The sequence below is a fragment of the Drosophila sulfurigaster genome, chromosome 2R, assembly GCF_023558435.1.
Source record: "Drosophila sulfurigaster albostrigata strain 15112-1811.04 chromosome 2R, ASM2355843v2, whole genome shotgun sequence".
Classification (NCBI taxonomy): Eukaryota; Metazoa; Arthropoda; class Insecta; order Diptera; family Drosophilidae; genus Drosophila; species Drosophila sulfurigaster.
Genome location: NC_084882.1, coordinates 18,254,715 through 18,275,751, shown reverse-complemented (window position 1 = coordinate 18,275,751; position 21,037 = coordinate 18,254,715). Strand labels below are relative to the sequence as shown.

Sequence of the window (21,037 nt, the reverse complement as noted above, 5' to 3'; positions counted from 1 at the left end):
TTATCAGTAGACCAACTGTTATTTTAACGTCCAATGGAATTTAAAATCCGGATTATGTGTATGCAATCAAATTTATTTATTTATAGAGTACGCACATCAATTTTATAAAGCAAATATGAGAATTAGGCCTTTTTCTGCATTATCTCGATAAACCCTTTCAATGCAGCCAAACCCTTCTCATTCTCCTCCCAACCGGGTGCTACTTTAGAGCAATTGTCGTACCATCGCACAATATTAGCGTACTTGCTCAAATCCAGCTTAACAATGGTAAATGAAGAAATAGTGGCCAAGATGGCAGTATCAGCTACGGTGAATGAGTCACCTGCCACATATTTTTGACCTTCCAAGAAAGCATTCAGGAAACCGAGGGCCTCTTCCACCTTCTTGAATAGCTCTGGATCAGCAGGCGCTTTCTTTTGCAACTGAGGAGTGTAATAATCTCCGAGAGCCTTATACAAGGTACCCATATCAAAGAACAGACGTTGATTCACAATAGCGCGTTTCTGAGGATCCTTGGGATAGAGAGAATCATCCTTTCCGTATTTCTCAATCAGATAGGTGAGAATGGCACGGGACTCCCACAGAACAAATCCGTTGTCGACAATCGTAGGAAGGGCGTGCTCAGGATTAAGCTTAGCGAATTCTGGCTTCAAATGTTCTTCCTTGGCTACGTTTATTTCGATCTTGTTAAATTCCAGGCCAAGAGCCTTACCAATCATAAGGATGGAACGACAAGTGGCGGCCAGAGGCGAATAATAAAAATCCATTTTACTTTGTAATGTGATTGTTTGACGGGCTGTACGATAACTATTTCGACTATGCAAACCAACTCGATTTTTATACTGTTTGTGTCACTGATAAGCCAAGCCTTTTATTATCTGCCAATATCGCGATGATGCATTTTGGGCAAGCATTATTTTCAATATGATAAGATTGTGGATTTCTAAAAGTTCATCGTTACAGTTCGGGGGTATTTCTACGATTAACATTGAATAAAAAGTTTGAACTGCTTCATGATAGTTAAACACATTTACCATCAAATAGAATTCTCATATAAAAGTATTTCCGATAGAAATTTATTTTATTGCATAATTATTATATTTTACATGATTTTTATAAATTGAAAACTAGTCACCAAAAGAAATGATAAATAACTACTGAGTTTTAATAGTTTCAAGAATTATCATTAATAGTGTCACAGTAATTAAAAGTTCTTAAACAATAATTTGTATATATTATTTTATATATTATTTTTTTAGTTAAGATATACAATTTATATATAAGCTTAATGAAATAATAATGATACCAATTGAGAATATAACTTTTTATATACATTTTTAGCTGTCGAATCAATCACATTGCCATACCCATTTTCGTTATGCTTAAGCAAAACAAAATTCAATTTGAAAATATCAGTAACCAGTGCGACCGCATTCAACAAATACTATACAATACCATTTTCTGGTAATATCGATGTTTTGTAGTATCGCGTGGTGCATGACAATCATTCAATGTATATATCAGCTTAAGCGATTTTGTTCAATCGATTATCGCTCCAAAATGTTTTGCGAATAAGAAAAGTAACTCATTTACAGGTATAATTTGCCCGCGGCACTACGGTAAAAAAAAACATATTTGCAGTTTCAATAACTTTTATCTATTTTATTCGTCGCAATTTTAAAAATAGTTTGAACTTCGATAACATGAGCATTAGTTACTCCTAGAGTTACTCCATTTAAAATCAATTTATCGGTTGCATGTATTCTTCGATGCAAATAAAAATAAATTAAATTAATTGAAAAGCTTAAATCGAAAAGAATTTTTAACTGTCAATCAAAATTACAAAGTGGTTGATTTATAATAGAAAGAAAATTATTTATTTATTGGGCTCCAAGCGAGATGTTGTTTGCCCTCCAAGAAACTAACAACGAAATTGAGAGCTCCTTCTTGAATAGCTCAGGATCAAATGTATTCTTGAAAAACAATGGGTAGTGAGAGTCTTGTAAATTGGAGAGGATGCTTATGTTCGTAGCGGTGAGAAGAACAAAGAAATTTATCTCTTCCACGTTTTTAAGTAGCCAAGGATCAAAAGGTTTCTATAGGTAAAGCGTTGGTATATCACAACAGCATGTTTTCTTAGGGTCCTTGGGGCCATCTTCTCGTTAGTTATGAATACAAAATTAAAATGTTTTAAACCCAGACTCCAACGAAAATAAAAACCAAAGTCAAAACATCAGCAAGCAGTGCGACCACAACAACGTAAGTTCAGTAGAAAATATTAAAAATACTCATGAATTTATTTGCTACAAGCTTGTCGCGTGTCGCGTTATTGTTATCGGTAACATTGTCAGCAGACCAACTGTTATTTTAAATGAAATTTAAAATCGGTTTATGCATGCAATTTAATAATTTATTGTTTCAGTGTACGAATATCACTTTTGTAAATCAAGTATGAGTATTAGGTTTTTGTTTGCTTTACTTCATTGTTTCAACCAATGCCTTCAAAGCAGCCAAGCCCTTCAAGTTTTCCTCCCATCCGGGTGCTACTTTAGTGGCATTCTCGTACCAGCTAACCACATTTGTGTATTTGCTGAGATCCAGATTAACAATGGTAAATGAAGAAATAGTGGCCAAGATGGCAGTATCAGCTACGGTGAAGGAGTCACCTGCCACATATTTTTGACCTTCCAGGAATGCATTCAGAAAACCGAGGGCATCTTCCACCTTCTTGAATAGCTCAGGATCAGCAGGAGCTTTCTTTTGGAACTGAGGATAGTAATAATCTCCGAGTGCCTTATACAAGGTACCCAGGTCAAAGTAGAGACGTTGATTCACAACAGCGCGTTTCTGAGGATCCTTGGGGTAGAGAGAATCATCTTTTCCGTACTTCTCAATCAGATAGGTGAGAATGGCACGGGATTCCCACAGCGTGAAACCGTTGTCGACAATTGTGGGAATGCTGTGCTGAGGATTGATCTTAACAAAGTCTGGCTTCAAGTGTTCTTCCTTGACTACGTTGATTTCAATCTTGTTGAATTCGAGGCCGAGAGGCTTACCAATCATAAGGATTGCACGACTAGTGCCGGCAAGAGGCGAATAATAAAGATCCATTTTAATTTGAGATGTGATTGCTAACGAGCTGAACGATAACTATTTCGGTTCCGCAGAGCAATTCGATTTTTATACAGTTCGCTTCACTGATAAGACCAAGTCATTTATTCTCTCGTTTATGCATTTTGGACGAGCAACACGATAAGATTGTGGATTTATGAAAGTTCATCATTACAATTCGGAAGTCTAACTAAAATTTAATAAATGTCTATATTATTTCATAATAGTTAAACACACTTATTCCCCAATTAAATTATTATGAGAATATTTTTGCTAGAATTTTCGAAATTTGTTTCGGTAATAAATTCAAAATTATTCTCTTACTTGAACTGATAAATGAATAGAGATACAAGAGCTCTTAACCATGGATTGATATGCCTATTGATAGCAACAATAGTATTGTACTGGTTTCAAAAATTATCATTAATAGTATTTGTTTCTGCAAATTAATATTGCTAAAAATATAGATAAATATTAAATAAAATTTTGTGTTAAAGATGTATTAAATTTTAAGTAAAATAGCAATAGCAAATAAATGTTTCTCTTGGAAGCAGAAACTATTTTGGCAATAGAAAGAATTTTGAGAAAAGAAATATAACTATTTATATGTACCTGTCGAGTCGGACACATAGAGTTTCGGTTAAGATAAAGCAAATCAAAATTCAAATCGAATACATCAGTAATTAGGGCGACCGTGTTCTACATTATTACCATACAACATTCTCAGTAGTATCGATGTTTAATGATATCGAGTGAAAAATACAATAGATGTGGAAATTATTCGATTTAAAATCTATTTTAACAATTATTTTTCTATCGGTTCTTATCTTCCAATACATTTCTACAAACAATAAAGATTACTCATTTAGAAGGTATAACTTGTCCAAGGCAGTTCATTTATAATAATTTTACCAAAAGTTGTAATATTCAATACATATCGAATTTAAAAGTGAAAGCTCAGCAACGTGGGCATCAAGCTACTCCATTTATCTTCAATTTATTCATCCATTTAAAATATTTGAAACAAAAATATACAAAAAGTTAAAGAGCAAATTGAATACAATTTATAATTTTCAAACGAAATTTCTAATGTGTTAATTTAAAATAGTAAGCAAATAATTTATATTTTATAAGTAAAATGAATCTGTTGATCGTTACTGCAATGATTTCAGTATAGCCTTCAAAGCAGCTGCACTCTTCTCGACCTCATCCCATCCGGGAGCGACTTTGCTGCCATTCTCGTACCACCTCGCAATATTTTTGTATTTGCCAATGTCCAGACCAATACCTTGGAATGAAGCAATAGTTGAGAGGATGGAAATGTCCGCAACGCTGAGAGAATCACCAGCCAGGTACTTTTTGCCATCCAAGAAATTTTCAAGGAAATTTAGGACCTCTTCTACCTTCTTAAATAGCTCAGGATCAAGAGGCTTCTTGTAGAACTGTGGATGGTAATAATCTGCAAGAGCCGGGTAAAGCGTTGCCACATCAAAGTAGAGGCGTTGATTTATAACACCCCGTTTCTTAGGATCCTTGGGGTACAGAGAATCGTCCTTTCCATACTGCTCAATCAGATAGGTGAGAATGGCACGTGATTCCCACAGAACGTATCCTTTGTCAACGATCGTAGGTATAGTGTGCTGAGGATTGATCTTCACAAACTCAGGCTTTAGATGCTCCTTCGCGGCGACGCTGACCTCAATTTTATTGAATTCCAGACCAAGAGCCTTGCCAAGTAAAAGGAGGGCACCAGTCGATGCAGAATAAGGTGAATAATAAAGATCCATTGTGATGGTATAGCAAGTTGAAAGTTAACTATTGCAGTTGTGTAGAGAAATTCTTTTTATATGCTTTTTGTTTTACTGATAAGGTCAACACGTTTGTTATCTATTAATACTGTGTCGACACCTGGCAGATATGTTCAGCTTATGTGATTCTGAAGAATCATCATCATCATTTACCACAGTATTATCGCTATTTTCCAAATGGTTCTGGAATACTCAGCGATCTGGAATATTCATCGAACAGATATACTAATATGTTTGGTATCTACAGTGGCTTCATCGAAAAATTGAGCACCACTTTTGCAGAACTAACTTCGTCTATAACAATTGCATAAAATGACTGCTCAGGATTTCATTTAAGTGATATTTTAATAAAAACACACAATTTTATTTTATAGCTATACTTATTTAAAAAAAAAAATACTAAAATAGGTCGATAAGTCGAAAGCTTGAATTGTTGAAAACATTAATGGAAAACTTTCGTTTTAGTTTTGAAAGTGCATTTTAGAGGTCATATAATGTTTGTCCTCTAAAAATATGTACTTATTCAAAAAATATTCCATTGATTATTATTTACCAAATATGCTCCAATTTCAGAAACAAGAAGCGTCAGGAAAAGAAAGAAACGCACAAATTTCGGCGACTAATGATTCCACACTGGCACAATTTAGGTAAATTTAATGCTACACGGCGTTTTATAGACCTATCTAAATTTTTGTATAATTTGTGTATTTACGCGCAACTAACTAAAATAATTTGTTCCAAGCACATCCCAATCTGTAGAAATATTGGCTTGAGTTTGCATTGTGTATTTCCCATATTATTTAAAACACTGAATTGACAAGACGGAATTAAAATTGTCCCGACCAGGTGCTCTGTGTAAACTTATGAGTATCTAACACAGCAAACAGAACAACTGCCATTTCACCACTTTTGATGATGTTCAAGTAAAAATACAGGAAAACAGCCTACGATACAACCTTGAAGCCATTGCTACATTAATGAACAAAACTACTAGGGACAATCTGAAATATAGTAAGCTGTGAAACAATCGTTGAGACCCTAATTGAATTTAGTTGGAGCTCCCAAGAAACATATAAAAGTCATTTCATTTATATTACAATTCATTTATTTAAAGTGTAATAACAATTTTATGTGGAATGCAATATATACAAATTATACTGCATTTCCCTAAGGAAATAATTCATAACATTAACGGTTCTTGACCTTATTCCGGATAGACGCATCCACCATTCTCACACGATGTATGTATGTTAATAGTATTTGATTAGCTATGATTATTTGGTAAGCTGGATACTTTCAAGTAACTTTTTACAGTTAATATATTTAAAGGAGAGTTGTAAAAAAACATTCCCAAGAGTTAAAAATCGGATCCTCTTCTACATTCTTAGCTTAGCAAGCGTAATAAAAATCTTCTTAAATATAATAGCAATTTATTTATTTATTTTTTAAGTAATGCAATAGGTTAATTTCTACTGCAATGATTTCAGTATAGCCTTCAAAGCAGCTGCACTCTTCTCGACCTCATCCCATCCGGGAGCGACTTTGCTGCCATTCTCGTACCACCTCGCAATATTTTTGTATTTGCCAATGTCCAGACCAATACCTTGGAATGAAGCAATAGTTGAGAGGATGGAAATGTCCGCAACGCTGAGAGAATCACCAGCCAGGTACTTTTTGCCATCCAAGAAATTTTCAAGGAAATTTAGGACCTCTTCTACCTTCTTAAATAGCTCAGGATCAAGAGGCTTCTTGTAGAACTGTGGATGGTAATAATCTGCAAGAGCCGGGTAAAGCGTTGCCACATCAAAGTAGAGGCGTTGATTTATAACCCCTCGTTTCTTAGGATCCTTGGGGTACAGAGAATCGTCCTTTCCATACTGCTCAATCAGATATGTGAGAATGGCACGTGATTCCCACAGAACGTATCCTTTGTCAACGATCGTAGGTATAGTGTGCTGAGGATTGATCTTCACAAACTCAGGCTTTAGATGCTCCTTCGCGGCGACGCTGACCTCAATTTTATTGAATTCCAGACCAAGAGCCTTGCCAAGTAAAAGGAGGGCACCAGTCGATGCAGAATAAGGTGAATAATAAAGATCCATTGTGATGGTATAGCGAGTTGAAAGTTAACTATTACAGTTGTGAAGAGGAATTCTTTTTATATGCTTTTTGTTTTACTGATAAGGTCAGCGCGTTTGTTATCTCAATATCGTTTCGACCCATTGATGGGAGTTTATGACTGGCACATATGTATGTATGTATATGTACTAATACGTAAGTGAAGCCTGTGCATTTCTGAAATATCATCATCGTAATCATTTATTCCAATTTTATCATTTTGAACATTTTTTCTAGAATGATCAAAGCTAATTAAAGATTTATTGAACAGCTTTACTGCGTGTTCAATCATAGCAATAAAGTTCTTTAATCCATATTCGAACTCATCATTAAAAAAGTTAGATTTGTCGACAGGCAGCAGATAATTGTTATCGATATTTACATGTACTAAGTAGAGAGTGGAAGACAAGTTACTTTTGCTTGATAGCTCAAGATCTGCCAAGTTTTTTTTGAAGAACTTAGTTTAATAAATTCTAAGTGCGAACCCTATTATAAATTTCTGTGAATTAAGGAGCAAGCACAAAGAATAAAGTGTCGTCAAATATAAAAGTTAAAGCTCAACATTTCAGAATCAATTGACGTTTGCAATGGAAAAATTAAATTTAAAAGAATAGGCTGCATAAGCATTAGTTGTGTCCACCTCACAACATCCGTACAAGATTTCGACCGTAAGGATGCACAGTGCGGCAGGACCCACTGAAGAAGCGTTATCCCTCGCGCATGTGCACAAGTGCAGCAATTAACAAAAATAAAATAAAATAAAAAATGCACCTTCGGTGTAAGCCATCAAGCCACTGTCTATATGTCATGTGATCATTTTCTAACGACTAACAATCATCTAGCAATCATCGACGCTTTAGTTTAGTTAAACGGCTTGTAGTTTGACCACCCAAAAAGAATTAAAAGTCGTTTTATTTATAAGCAATGATAATAAACTTATTAACCGAATAGTACGATGGTAGTATTTAATTGTGATTCTTTGGCCAGCTGTAAACATTTAAGTGGAATAAAAAACAGTTGTTTTATAATAGCAATGACATTTTTATTTCTTGAGTATTACAATTAACTCTGCTGTATAACCTTGAGTATAGCCTTCAAAGCGCCTGCACTCTTTTCGATCTCATCCCATCCGGGAGCCACCTTACTGCCATTCTTGTACCATTTCTCAATATTGTTGTATTTACCAATGTCCAGACCAATACCTTGGAATGAAGCAATGGTGGAGAGAATGGAAATGTCAGCAACGGTGAGAGAATCACCAGCCAGGTATTGTTTGCCATCCAAGAAACTTTCAAGGAAATTTAGGGCCTCTTCCACCTTCTTGAATAGCTCAGGATCAAAAGGCTGCTTTTGAAATTGTGGGTGATAATAATCGGCGAGAGCCGGATAAAGCGTTGCCACATCAAAGTAGAGTCGTTGATTCACAACACCACGTTTCTTAGCATCCTTGGGGTAAAGGGAATCATTCCTTCCATACTTGTCAATTAGATATGTGAGAATGGCACGTGATTCCCACAGAACGTATCCGTTGTCGACGATCGTAGGTATAGTGTGCTGAGGATTGATCTTCACAAACTCAGGCTTCAGATGCTCCTTCGCGGCAACGCTGACCTCAATTTTATTGAATTCCAGACCAAGAGCCTTGCCAACTAAAAGGAGGGCACCAGTCGATGCGGAATAAGGCGAATAATAAAGATCCATTGTAATGGTATAGCAAGTTGAAAGTTAACTGTTGCAATTGTGAAGGGAATTTCTTTTTATATGCTTTTGTTTTACTGATAAGGTCAGCAATTTTATTATCTCTCAATACCGTGTCAACCCATTCAAGAGGGGTTATGACTGGCGCATGTGTATGTTAAGATTGTGTATTTCTGAAATATCATCATCATAATAACTCACCACGGTTTTATCACCATTAAAAAAATGTCTCGAACTATCGAGGCTGAAGAAAGAGATGCACTATGTATTGTGCACTCAAGTAAAGTAATCATATCAACAAATAGCTATAATCCATACAAGAATTCAGCAATGATTGTAGGAGAAGCTTCCCCTTATTGTTTTGAAAATTGCCGCACTAAAATGTAATCAACAATTATCGCAGTTTGAATTTATCGACAGTCAGCAGCTAATGGTTATCGATATTTTTCCAACGACTCCAGGCCCGAGTCCAGGGCTAATAAAAGTTGTTGAATGAAAGTTGTTAACTTGAAATTTCCCGACTTTTTCCTTTTAGAGCTTTTATGTTCAATTATAACCGCATTTAAATTTGAAATAATGGGAGATTCCGTACCAGCAGATTAATGTCAATAAGTCTACATTTTTATTTACTTTAATTTTTATAAACCATATACATATAGCAATCTATTTACGCATATAAGGGTACGGTTTAGTTTATTTGTAACTAATTAATAAAAGATTTATTAACTTTATATCAACAAGTATGTATATTAATAATATACATCATCTTTAGGCACCCTGCGAGTAAAAAGAAGTTTAAGTGTTAATTTTTTAAAATTTGTAAAAAGATAAATAGAGCGTACATATTTAGACATTCAAGTAGTAAGCCAGAACTGAGCCAGGAGAGCATCAGAACAAACTCATCTTTCAGGCACCCTGCGAGTAAACAATGAAGCCAGTTAGACATCTGTTCATCTAGTCATCGATTAATCCGCTCGAGATTATCAAATGTGTTTCATTTCACACCTATCTCAATCCATAGCAAAATGTTGTTCCCAACTCGCTCAGTTACTAAAGCATAGATATCCTAAACTTCGCTTATAGGTGATGTAGTGTAATTCAAAATCGTTTAATTTATTAAAACAATTAAATAATTTATTTATATAGATCTATTGAGTTTTACTTCAATGATTGCACGAACGTCTTCAAATCAGCCAAAACTTTCTCGACTTCATTCCATCCAGGAGCAACTTTAGTACCATTCTCGTACCACTTCACAATATTGTTGTATTTACCAATGTCAAGACCAAAAGCTTTGAAAGAAGAAATCGTGGACAAGATGACAATGTCGGCAACGGTGAGAGAATCTCCTGCAACATATTGGTTGCCGTCCAAGAAAGTATCAAGGAAGTTTAAGGCCTCTTCCACCTTCTTGAATAGCTCTGGATCAAGAGGTTTCTTATAGAACAATGGATAGTAATAATCTGCAAGAGCCTTGAAGAGTGTTCCCAGATCGAAATAGAGGCGTTGATTCACAAGGGCACGTTTTTTGGGGTCCTTGGGGTAAAGGGAATCATTCCTTGCATACTTTTCAATCAGATAGGTTAGAATGGCGCGAGATTCCCACAGGGAGAATCCGTTGTCGACGAGAGTAGGAATTGTGTGCTGAGGATTAAGCTTCAAAAATCCTGGTCGTAGATGCTCCCCCGCAGCAAGGTTGACCACAATTTTATTGAATTGCAGACCAAGTGCCTTGCCTAGAATAAGAATGGCACCAGTTGTTGCGGAATAGGGCGAATAATACAGATCCATTCTGATGCCGGGAGTTGAAAGATAACTAACACGGTACTTTAGAAAAATTGGCCTTTTATACCTTTTGTTTGACTGATTAGGTTTGCGATTTTGTTATCACTCAATAGCTTGTTCATAAAAAGTAGTGGGACAATGATAAGCACATTCAGATGTTTGTTATGATTGTGTATTTTCGGCACATCATCATTACAATGCATGAGGAATACCATTCAGATGATACTACTATTTTCAAATGACTCACTGCGGTTTCTTGGCTATTTTTTTGGCAAGAAATACACTACTCGAGAGTGCTGAACTTCGAAATACCCTACGGCCATTAACTTAAAATCATAAGCATTAAACATACTCGTATTGCAAATGTTTGGTGTTTAAGAAATTTTGTTTCCATGTATGGTATGTATGTATGTTTATTATGTTTACCAAATTATACATCATTATATGAAAAGCTTTTTAAAGTATATGAAATTTGCATAAAAAATATGATTCGTTCTGAACTTTTGTGAGTTTCGGTCGATGGCAATAAACTTAATTTTCGTAGTACATAGTATATTACTACTATCATGTGATTTGATATATCAACTGTTAAATATTCTAAAGTGCTTTAACACATACTACTCACGAACTTATCAATGAATACTGAAAATCTACCGTTAATCTAATCTAATCTAATTTCAATGTCTGTCTCAAAACAGCTTTAAAGTTTTCTAGAGCTTTTTGTATTACATGTTTACCGCATTTTGTTGTGCCTAACCTAGCCCAATATACGTTATTTGAAAAAGCTTTTACGATTGAATATGGGTGGTTTGAACACTCGTTTAATTTAAATTGAGACATACATTACACACATACTACATATATTATGTTAACAAACTAGTCTATAAAAATAAAAGCTGGACCTTCACAACAACAATCAAACATCTATTAACTTACGAGTAATTACCAAAGTCACCAACGATTCGAAGTATACTTTTTTCTCCCAAAAACAATTCAAATATACGTTATTTACTTTTTAAATTGCAGTTGATTACTTTATTTGGAGAGAGCACTAGTTGGGATACACATTTCGAATATTCATTGTTCAGATATGTAGATATTATCGAATATTGTTAATTGAATATTTGAATTTCTACGAGGGTTACATAATGTCAAGAGTTGCATAATTTTAAGAGAGACAAATTTTACTTCAATGTTTCCAGAAATGCCGACAGCTTATCCACAGTCTTTTCCACTTCATCCCATCCAGGTGCTACTCTTTTACCATTCACATACCATCTTTCAACATTTATGTATTTGCTCAAGTCAATGTTAACGACTCTGAAATTGGCAATGTTTGCAAGCAAAACAATATCGGCAACAGTGAGGGAATCACCTGCCACATATTTTTGACCCTCCAGGAAAATGTTGAGGAAACTCAAGGCCTCTTCCACTTTCTTGAGTAGCTCAGGATCAGCTGGTTGCTGTTGGATCTGAGGATAGTAGTAGTCAGCGAATGTTTTGAAAAGGGTTCCCAAATCAAAGTAGAGACGTTGATTGACAAGAGCACGTTTCTTAGGTTCCTTCGGGTAAAGAGAGTCATCCTTTGCGTACTTTTCAACCAGATAGGTGATAATGGCTCGAGATTCCCAAACAACGAATCCGTTGTCGTTGAGAGTGGGAATGGTGTGCTGAGGATTGAGCTTCACGAATTCCGGCTTCAGTTGTTCCTGCTGGCGGACATTGACCACAATTTTGTTAAATTCGAGCCCAAGAGCCTTCCCAGTCATAAGAATGGCAGTACTCAAGGAGGAGTAGGGTGAATAATAAAAATCCATGTTTGTTGTGATTGGTTTGCGAGCCGAACGATTTCTAATTTTGGTTCTGCAAAAATGTGTACTTTTATACTTGTCGCTACACAGATAAGGCTTATTTTATCAGGCTAATTAATGCATACGATAATGCCATGGATGATAATTTTTTCACGTTGTGAGTGAACATTTCATAATAATTCGAAACCATAAATAAATATGCATTAGGTATAACTTTAATTAAGTTTATGAGCGACCCTCGCTTAGTTAGTATTTGAAAGATTTCTTTGAATTATTCGGCTCCGCTAAACGCAGTAATAAAATATATTAAATTTGTTTTATTGTTGAGGTTAGTGATAAGAAAGAACACCAACTTCTCAAGAGAATCTTCATAATCTGCTAAAACTCCGAAGTTTGATGTCATGACATCATTTTAATTACCTGTATATACTCACGATGTCGAAGAAAAGATCACGCTTGGGCTCTCACTATTTCACAACTGAATACAAATGAATTAAGTTTAGAGTTCTAAGCTTAGATCCGCACTAAATAGAAATATTTCATACGACACGTAGGTAATCGATTTATCGATAACCATTTCGAACGCGGTAGCTACCAACCTGTTTCAAGGTATTTTAGTGTGGTATATACCAATTTTTGAGAAAAAGTTAAGCGCAAAAATTCAAAAAGTTGTTAATAACAACAATCAAAGCAATTGAGACATCCCTTGCTAGAGACATCCATTGAAGTTGTTTCTTAAAGAATAAAAACTCTTGTTAACAAAGTTTAAAGTACTAGTTTGTTTATATGTTGCCTTTTTATTTTTAAATTTCTAAGGGCTCTTCATACAGATTGATCTCTTCCATTATCTCACATTTAAACTCTTCGCAGAAAATTGTTGTTAAAAGGCTAAATTCTCGTCTTTTGAACCTCGAGAGTTATTTTTAAATCGTATGATATAAGCTTTATGTTAGTTAAGGTTCATGGTTAAGAAAAATGCAAAAATTAGTTTAGACTAAAGGGACAGGCAAGGATACATAGAAATTAAATACAAAGGTTCGATACACAAAATGGGAATATGCAGTAGAGTTTAGATCCGAGACCGTGTACTGCTGGATATACAATAACTGATGAGAGCTGCCAAGCTAGTTGGATCAAATTTGCTGAATCCAAGTCATCAGACCGATGACGAATAATCGTTTGATGAGCCACTTGCACTTGTAGAATATTTCCGCAGAATTTTACTTCAACGATTCCACCAATGTCTTCAAATCTGCCAAAATATTTTCGACCTCATTCCATCCGGGAGCACGCTTAGTACCCCTCTCGTACCACTTCACAATATTGTTGTATTTGCTAATGTCCAGCCCAAATGCTTTGAATGAAGAAATCGTTGACAGGATGACAATGTCAGCGACGGTGTGGGAGTCTCCTGCCACATACTGCTTGCCATCCAAGAAAGTGTCAAGGAAATCCAAGGCCTCTTCCACCTTCCTTGAATAACTCTGGATCAAGAGGCTTCTTGTAAAACAGTGGATAATAATAATCGGCAAGAGCCTTGAAGAGAGTTCCCAAATCGAAGTAGAGACGTTGATTCACAAGGGCACGTTTCTGAGGATCCTTGGGGTAAAGAGAATCATCCTTTCCGTACTTCTCGATCAGATAGGTGAGAATGGCGCGAGATTCCCATAGAGAGAATCCGTTGTCGACGAGCGTGGGAATAGTGTGTTGAGGATTGAGCTTTAGGAATTCTGGTGTTAGATGCTCCTTTGCGCCTAGGTTGACCTTAATCTTATTGAATTGTAGACCAAGAGCCTTCTCAACTACAAGGATGGCACCGGTCGATGCAGAATAGGGCGAGTAGTAAAGATCCATTGTGGTAGTAGACAGTTGAAAGATAACTAATACGGTTCTATGGAGAAATGCAGCTTATATACTATTTCTTCTACTAAATTAATCAGCGTTTTTTTTATCTCTTGATTGCGGGATCATAAGGTTTAATGACTGGCACATCTATTTGTTTGTTATGATTGTGAATTTTTGGAAAATCATCATTATAATGTATGAGGAATACCGTTTTGAAATGATACTAATATTTCACAATTACTCAACCCGGTTTCATCGCTGGCATGGATTACTTTTGAGTCTTAGAATACGAAATACCTCGTGCTCATTGGCTTGCAATCGCACTAGTCACATATAAAACTTATGCATACATACATAGACCTCAAAGCAATAAATATTTTCCAAATGTAGAAATATTAATGTAGTTGTTTTTCAATTTATTGAAAGATTATATTTTAGGAAATAGCTATGTTATATATCATTAAATTTTGAAATTATTAGCAATATTCCATCCTTAACTTTATTTTAATAATGATAAGTTGTGGGAACTATTTAAATATGGTGTACCTGTCTCTTGCACGCACTTACATATGCAGATGGAGAAAAAAAAGCACCACGCCAAATCTATTTTGCTTATGATACTGATCAAGAATATATACATACATACATATGTATGCAATTTATATATAATACCCTACTAGCCTACATGTGACAGGTATAGAAATGGTTCTCGTAATTATGCACAAATGATATATACTTATCAGAGTACTAAAGTACTATACATATACACGAACTGATTAATGAATGAAAGCTTTTTACTATGAATGGTTCATTACGAAAAACTTTAAGTTTAAGTTTAAAATTATTCGAGCTTTTAACGTTTAACAAAAGTAAGAATTTAAATAGTGCTATCATGCTGAAACTGTGATTAAGATCGTCAGTATTTCTCAAAAAATAAAAATACGCCTGATTAAAAATGTGTGATTTTAATAAATGTGTGCTTGAATTTCTCGAACCTATAGAAATATTATATTATATAACATATAAAAATATCTCATTATGAATGCAAGTAATATTTATTTATTATAATATTTAAAGAGCTATACAATCAATCGGTTGCATTTTCCTGAAATGATTTAAACAACGCCTTCAAATTAGCCGCGCCCTCTTCGACCTCATTCCACGCAGGAGCAACTTTGCCGGCATTCTCGTACCAGTTTACAACATTCTCATGGTTACTAATATCAAGACCAAGAGCTTGGAATGATGAAATAGTGGAGAGGCTGACTATGTCAGCAACGGTGAATGAATCAGCTGCCAAGTATTGTTTACTCTCTAAGAATTTGTCAAGGAAATTCAGAGCCTCTTCCACCTTTTTGAATAGCTGAGGATCACCTGGTTGATTTTGGAACTGTGGATAATAATACTCTGCGAGAGCCTTGAAGAGTGTTCCCAAATCGAAGTATAATCGTTGATTCACAACAGCACGTTTCTGAGGATCCTTAGGATAAAGGGAATCATCCTTTCCGTACTCCTCAATCAGATAGGTGAGAATGGCGCGAGTCTCCCACAGTGCGAATCCGTTGTCGACGATAGTTGGAATGGTGTGCTGAGGATTGAGCTTTAAAAATTCTGGCGTTAGATTCTCCTTCGCAGCAAGATTGACCTGAATTTTGTTGAATTCCAGGCCAAGAGCCGCGGTGATCATAATGATGGCACCAGTCGTTGGAGAATAAGGCGAATAATAAAGATCCATCGTGACGGTAGTGAGTGTTGATAGGTAACTATTGCGGTTCTGCACAGATATTGTGCTTATATAGTTTTTGCATTGGTGATTAGGTCAATGCGTTGGTTTTCTATCAATATAGTAGAGGGATATAGACACGTAATTCTTTTTGTTATGATTGTGTATTGTATTTCTGAAATATCATCATTACCACACATGCGGAATACAATTTTTAAATGGTAGTCCTATTTCATAATTACTCCCTGCAGTTGCCTCGCTATTTAACAAATGGATTGATAACGTTAGCAGCTTAACAAATCGAAGCACAAATATATATTGTCCTCCCACGTATTACTATCGGATAAGATAAGTCCTCTTATCTTTAAACCAATTTGTCAATGAATACAAATAAATAACCGCATAATTTAGTTAATTTCTGTTTTTAATTGTTGTCTTCTAAAAAGCTTTAAAGTTTATTAGAGCTTTATAAATTTCATGTTTAACAAACTGACGCCAAGTAATCCGATTTTTATTATTTTAAAAATTATACACATATACACATGTGCGCAGAATGCATTTGTGTAAATTCTATCTTGATACTCACTATCCGCAGGGTAGAAAGGAATTATTAACAGTCAGAAGAAAGCATTTCAGATCACAAGAAGTATACTAAATGTATTCTACACCAGCTTTAAGAACCTACTATATGTGGTATATTTTTTTAAAAATTTGTTGCTTATGACGCTTTTTACATAAATGTTTCGCAATATGGAAATTGGCAGTCAAAGCTCCTTCGACCGCTGCTTTTTTACTTCTTTCGTTGAAGTGAGGGTCGAATGAAGATTCGTTTAGTTAACCGACCTCAAACAGCATGTGAAGATGTTGCGTTTAGGAATCCCCTATCGACTAACTTACTCACATAATCAAGTTTATGTCCGTTTAATGGATAAAGTGAATAAAATATTATAGGCTGACATAGAAGAATACACTCGTTAGTTGATCATCTTATAGTTTGAACTTTCAATAATGTTGTTAAAAAAAATTCAAAAACACTTTTTTAAAAAATCAATCAACTCATTTTTGGAGGGTTTAGAGTATTTGTTGACTTTAATAATTCTAGGAAGCAGTTTCCATGGTCTCATTCTAGCGACAACCAACTATACTAACATTGTCGTACCATCTCATACTTGCTCAAATCAATATATTAAAATTAAATCGTTAAATTTTAAAAGCATGACATTATCTACCATAAAATAAACGTATCATCTGAAATACAAAATTATTATAAAACTTATTAAATATCAGTTTTTTAAATTGCAATTAAATAATTTATTTAAGGACTAGTACAATGGGTATACAGAGTTTTACTTCAGTGTTTCCACTAATTTCTTCAAAGCAGCCACAGTATTCTCAAGCTCTTCCCATGCAGGAGTCACTTTGCTACCATTCTCGTACCACTTGGCAACATTGCTGTATTTGCTAATGTCTAGACCGACGGCTTGGAATGAAGCAATGGTGGAGAGGATGGCAATGTCAGCAACGGTGAGAGAATCACCTGCCAGGTACTGTTGCCCCTCCAAAAAACTATTAAGGAAACTTAGGGCCTCCTCTACCTTCTTGAATTGCTCGGGATCAGCTTCTTTCTTTTGGAACTGTGGATAGTAGTACTCTGCGAGAGCCTTGAAGAGTGTTCCCAAATCAAAGTAGACGCGTTGATTCACAACAGCACGTTTTTGAGGGTCCTTAGGATAAAGAGAATCATCCTTTGCATACTTCTCGATCAGATAGGTGAGAATGGCACGAGATTCCCACAGAGAGAATCCGTTGTCGACGATTGTAGGAATGGTGTGCTGAGGATTCAGTTTCACAAATTCCGGCTTTAGCTGTTCCTTCTCCCGGGTATTGACCGTAATTTTATTAAACTCCACACCAACAACCTTGCCAACTAAAAGAATGGCACCAGTCGATGAAGAGTAAGGCGCATAATAAAGATCCATGGTGATGGTGTTGCAAGTTGAAAAATAACTACTTCGCTTCTGTAGGGAACTACGGTTTATATACCTTTCACTTCACTGATAAGGTGTGTTCGTTTGTTATCTTCTAAATATTGTTTTCATACACTTGTATGTCATTAGGGGGTAATGACTGGCACATATAGTAGGTTTGTTATGATTGTGAGTTTTTGAAATATCATCATTAGAATACATTAAGAATAAATTGACTATGCTAGTAGTATTTCATAATTATTTACCACAGTTTCGACGCTATAAAATAATTCTAGAAGGTTCAACCTAAATAAATACGTGTTCAATATATTTTGAACACACATATGTATTTATATTTATCGGACCACCAATCAACTCTAATCTAGTAAAGATCATTAATGCATGCAGGTATATACACTGTTTTATCTAAGTCTATTTTAAGGTATTATATAGAACGCCTTAATAAATCTTCAGTTTATAAACAGTTTAATAGATTTTATTTCCAATTTATAAATTAATTAATTTAATTAATTAATTCAATTAATTTCTAATATGAAATTCATAATCACAGTTTGTCGAAATAGTTCTGAGACCATTTCGTAAGTAATCTTTTATAATTTATTAAATAACATGAGTGTTAAGGCGTGCGTAAATGTCCAGAACCTATCCCAATATTATTGAATTTGTGCAAGGGTAGAATGAATCACGTCAGTCAGCTTTTGTCGGCTAAGAAAACATTTCTTTATTTATTTATTAAAGGCATACACTATAAATTAACTTATAACTTAGCGTAAAACATTTTTTGTTATTATCTTTAACCAATTGGTCCACCCTCGAATATGTTAGCTGGAATATTTAGATGTTGTATGGAGTACAACATTTACGAGAAAGGCCAATAGAAAATCGTTTTATGTGTAAATAATTTATTTAAAGAGTATTACATTTTTTTTAATAGATTTTCTTAATATATGGTTTTTTACTTTCTTGCTTCAATGACTGCCTTGAAATTATCAGCGGTATTTTCAACCTCTTCCCATCCAGGTGCTTCTTTTCTACCATTCTCATACCATCTTACAATATTTGTGTATTTGCTATAGTCTACATTAATGACTTTTAAATTGGCCACGGTTGCGAGGATAGCTATATCGGCAACAGTGAAGGAATCACCTGCCACATACTTTTCACCCTCGAGGAAAACGTTGAGGAACTCTAGGGCAGCTTCCACCTCCTTGAATAGCTCGGGATCTTCTGGTTTCTTTTGGATTTGTTGATAGAAGTACTCCAGGAAGGCTTTATAAAGCTTTCCCATATCGAAGTAGAGGCGTTGATTTACAAGAGCACGTTTCTGAGGATCCTTCGGGTAAAGAGAATCATCCTTTCCGTACTGTTCAACCAGATAGGTGAGAATCGCTCGAGATTCCCAAACAACGAAACCGTTGTCGTTGAGCGTGGGAATGGTGTGCTGTGGATTGAGCTTCACGAATTCCGGCTTCAGTTGTTCCTGCTGGTGAACGTTGACATGAATTTTATTGATGTCGAGACCAAGAGCCTTTCCAGTATTAAGGATAGCAGCACCCATTGAAGAGTAAGGTGAATAATAAAAATCCATGTTTGTTGCGATGGGTTGCCGAGCTGAAAGTTTACTAATTTGATTCAGCAAAAAGGTTTACTTTTATACGTGTCGCTACACAGATAAGGTGTTTATTATCATGCTCCTCAAACATACGATAAGATTGCGAATACAGGTATATTATGACAATTATTTTTGGGAAAGTTTGTGATATTTCATAATAACTCACCTTTTGTTAAAAAAAGCAAAAGCACCATGGGTATTTACAGTCGAGCTCCCTCGACGGTTGCTTTCTTACACTTATGGTTTAAGTGAGGGTCGAATGAAGATCCGTTTAGTTAACCGACCTCATACAGAATGTGAAAATGTGGTGTATAGGAAGGAATACCCAAACGGTCTAACTTACTCACATGCTCCTGCTCATTACTTTAATTAAATGCTATGGTCATGTTGACTGTTTGATAGACAAAGAGAAGAGAATATTCTAAGTTGAGTAGTCTCAGAATAAACTCTTATAGTTAAGACTTCTAATAATAAATGAAAATTTAAAAACATATCATTAAAAAAATCAAGCAATGTATTTTTAGAGGGTTTGCTTTCCAAATTGGTTCTGTACAAATGGTGGAAATTCAAAATTATTCTTCCAAACCTTCTTAAATATCAGTTTATTTTTTATTTTTTGAATTGCAATTAAATAATTTATTTAAGGACTAGTACAATGAGTATACTGAGTTTTATTTTAGTGATTCCATCAATTTCTTCGAAGCAGCCACAGTATTCTCGATCTCATTCCATGCAGGAGTCACTTTGCTACCATTTTCGTACCACTTGGCAACATTGCTGTATTTGCTAATGTCTAGACCGACGGCTTGGAAGAAAGCAAGGGTGGAGAGAATGGCAATGTCAGCAACGGTGAGAGAATCACCTGCCAGGTACTGTTGGCCCTCCAAAAAAACTATTGAGGAAACTTAGGGCCTCCTCTACCTTCTTGAATAGCTCGGGATCAGCTTCTTTCTTTCGGAACTGTGGATAGTAGTACTCTGCGAGAGCCTTGTGTAGTGTTCCCAAATCAAAGTAGAGTCGTTGATTCACAACAGCACGTTTTTGAGGGTCCTTAGGGTAAAGGGAATCATCCTTTGCGTACTTCTCGATCAGATAGGTGAGAATAACACGAGATTCCCAAAGAGAGAATCCGTTGTCGACGATTGTAGGAATGGTGTGCTGAGGATTCAGTTTCACAAACTCAGGCTTTAGCTGTTCTTTTGCCTGGATATTGATCGGAATTTTATTAATTTCCACACCAAAAACCTTGCCAAGTAAAAGAATGGCACCAGTCGATGAAGCGTAAGGCGAATAATAAAGATCCATAGTGATGGTGCTACAAGTTGAGAAATAACTACTTCGGCTCTGTAGGGAAGTACGGTTTATATACCTTTCACTTCACTGATGGTATGTTCGTTTGTTATCTTCTCTATGTTTTTTTTTCATGCACTTGTATGTCATTAAGGGGTAATGACTGGCACATAACTTTCTATATGTATATTATGATAATTATTTTTGGGAAAGTTTGTGATATTTCATTACTCACCTTTGGTTAAAAA

The 21,037-nt window shown here is 35.3% G+C and overlaps 10 protein-coding genes across 10 annotated transcripts; all 10 read right to left on the bottom strand.

Annotated features, from left to right (window-relative positions):
• Positions 1–65: 65 nt before the first annotated feature.
• Positions 66–813, bottom strand: LOC133837389 (glutathione S-transferase D1-like). The gene has a single exon (XM_062268133.1). The coding sequence runs from the start codon at positions 765–767 to the stop codon at positions 123–125; it is 645 nt and encodes a 214-aa protein (XP_062124117.1). The 5' UTR covers positions 768–813; the 3' UTR covers positions 66–122.
• A 1,558-nt stretch (positions 814–2,371) lies between these two features.
• LOC133837912 (glutathione S-transferase 1-1-like) lies at positions 2,372–3,165 on the bottom strand. Its single transcript, XM_062268826.1, has one exon. The coding sequence runs from the start codon at positions 3,109–3,111 to the stop codon at positions 2,476–2,478; it is 636 nt and encodes a 211-aa protein (XP_062124810.1). The 5' UTR covers positions 3,112–3,165; the 3' UTR covers positions 2,372–2,475.
• An 816-nt stretch (positions 3,166–3,981) lies between these two features.
• LOC133837913 (glutathione S-transferase 1-1-like) lies at positions 3,982–4,940 on the bottom strand. The gene has a single exon (XM_062268827.1). It carries the CDS (start codon positions 4,896–4,898, stop codon positions 4,266–4,268), a length of 633 nt encoding a protein of 210 aa, XP_062124811.1. The 5' UTR covers positions 4,899–4,940; the 3' UTR covers positions 3,982–4,265.
• Positions 4,941–6,323: 1,383 nt separating this feature from the next.
• On the bottom strand, positions 6,324–7,053 carry LOC133838731 (glutathione S-transferase 1-1-like). Its single transcript, XM_062269951.1, has one exon. The coding sequence runs from the start codon at positions 7,019–7,021 to the stop codon at positions 6,389–6,391; it is 633 nt and encodes a 210-aa protein (XP_062125935.1). The 5' UTR covers positions 7,022–7,053; the 3' UTR covers positions 6,324–6,388.
• Positions 7,054–8,040: 987 nt separating this feature from the next.
• On the bottom strand, positions 8,041–8,762 carry LOC133836974 (glutathione S-transferase 1-1-like; the record flags this gene model as incomplete). The annotated part of the gene is made up of 1 exon (XM_062267608.1): positions 8,041–8,762. A coding segment is annotated over one exon (663 nt), but the record flags the coding sequence as incomplete, so codon positions are not given.
• Positions 8,763–9,860: 1,098 nt separating this feature from the next.
• On the bottom strand, positions 9,861–10,550 carry LOC133838468 (glutathione S-transferase 1-1-like). Its single transcript, XM_062269584.1, has one exon. It carries the CDS (start codon positions 10,524–10,526, stop codon positions 9,894–9,896), a length of 633 nt encoding a protein of 210 aa, XP_062125568.1. The 5' UTR covers positions 10,527–10,550; the 3' UTR covers positions 9,861–9,893.
• A 973-nt stretch (positions 10,551–11,523) lies between these two features.
• Positions 11,524–14,201, bottom strand: LOC133836722 (uncharacterized). Its single transcript, XM_062267313.1, is given in 3 exon segments — positions 11,524–12,427; positions 13,555–13,837; positions 13,839–14,201. Coding segments are annotated over 3 exon segments (1,353 nt in total). The 5' UTR covers positions 14,186–14,201; the 3' UTR covers positions 11,524–11,704.
• Positions 14,202–15,223: 1,022 nt separating this feature from the next.
• Positions 15,224–15,947, bottom strand: LOC133837251 (glutathione S-transferase 1-1-like). The gene has a single exon (XM_062267936.1). The coding sequence runs from the start codon at positions 15,909–15,911 to the stop codon at positions 15,264–15,266; it is 648 nt and encodes a 215-aa protein (XP_062123920.1). The 5' UTR covers positions 15,912–15,947; the 3' UTR covers positions 15,224–15,263.
• Positions 15,948–17,186: 1,239 nt separating this feature from the next.
• On the bottom strand, positions 17,187–17,913 carry LOC133838492 (glutathione S-transferase 1-1-like). Its single transcript, XM_062269613.1, has one exon. It carries the CDS (start codon positions 17,876–17,878, stop codon positions 17,246–17,248), a length of 633 nt encoding a protein of 210 aa, XP_062125597.1. The 5' UTR covers positions 17,879–17,913; the 3' UTR covers positions 17,187–17,245.
• Positions 17,914–18,777: 864 nt separating this feature from the next.
• On the bottom strand, positions 18,778–20,838 carry LOC133836721 (uncharacterized). Its single transcript, XM_062267312.1, is given in 3 exon segments — positions 18,778–19,533; positions 20,181–20,389; positions 20,391–20,838. Coding segments are annotated over 3 exon segments (1,314 nt in total). The 5' UTR covers positions 20,805–20,838; the 3' UTR covers positions 18,778–18,842.
• Between the last annotated feature and the right edge of the window lie 199 nt (positions 20,839–21,037).

What these genes read in the sequence shown, in the direction of transcription:
- LOC133837389 (XM_062268133.1), bottom strand. Translation starts at nt 767, where the DNA reads ATGGATTTTTATTATTCGCCTCTGGCCGCCACTTGTCGTTCCATCCTT.
- LOC133837912 (XM_062268826.1), bottom strand. Translation starts at nt 3,111, where the DNA reads ATGGATCTTTATTATTCGCCTCTTGCCGGCACTAGTCGTGCAATCCTT.
- LOC133837913 (XM_062268827.1), bottom strand. Translation starts at nt 4,898, where the DNA reads ATGGATCTTTATTATTCACCTTATTCTGCATCGACTGGTGCCCTCCTT.
- LOC133838731 (XM_062269951.1), bottom strand. Translation starts at nt 7,021, where the DNA reads ATGGATCTTTATTATTCACCTTATTCTGCATCGACTGGTGCCCTCCTT.
- LOC133838468 (XM_062269584.1), bottom strand. Translation starts at nt 10,526, where the DNA reads ATGGATCTGTATTATTCGCCCTATTCCGCAACAACTGGTGCCATTCTT.
- LOC133837251 (XM_062267936.1), bottom strand. Translation starts at nt 15,911, where the DNA reads ATGGATCTTTATTATTCGCCTTATTCTCCAACGACTGGTGCCATCATT.
- LOC133838492 (XM_062269613.1), bottom strand. Translation starts at nt 17,878, where the DNA reads ATGGATCTTTATTATGCGCCTTACTCTTCATCGACTGGTGCCATTCTT.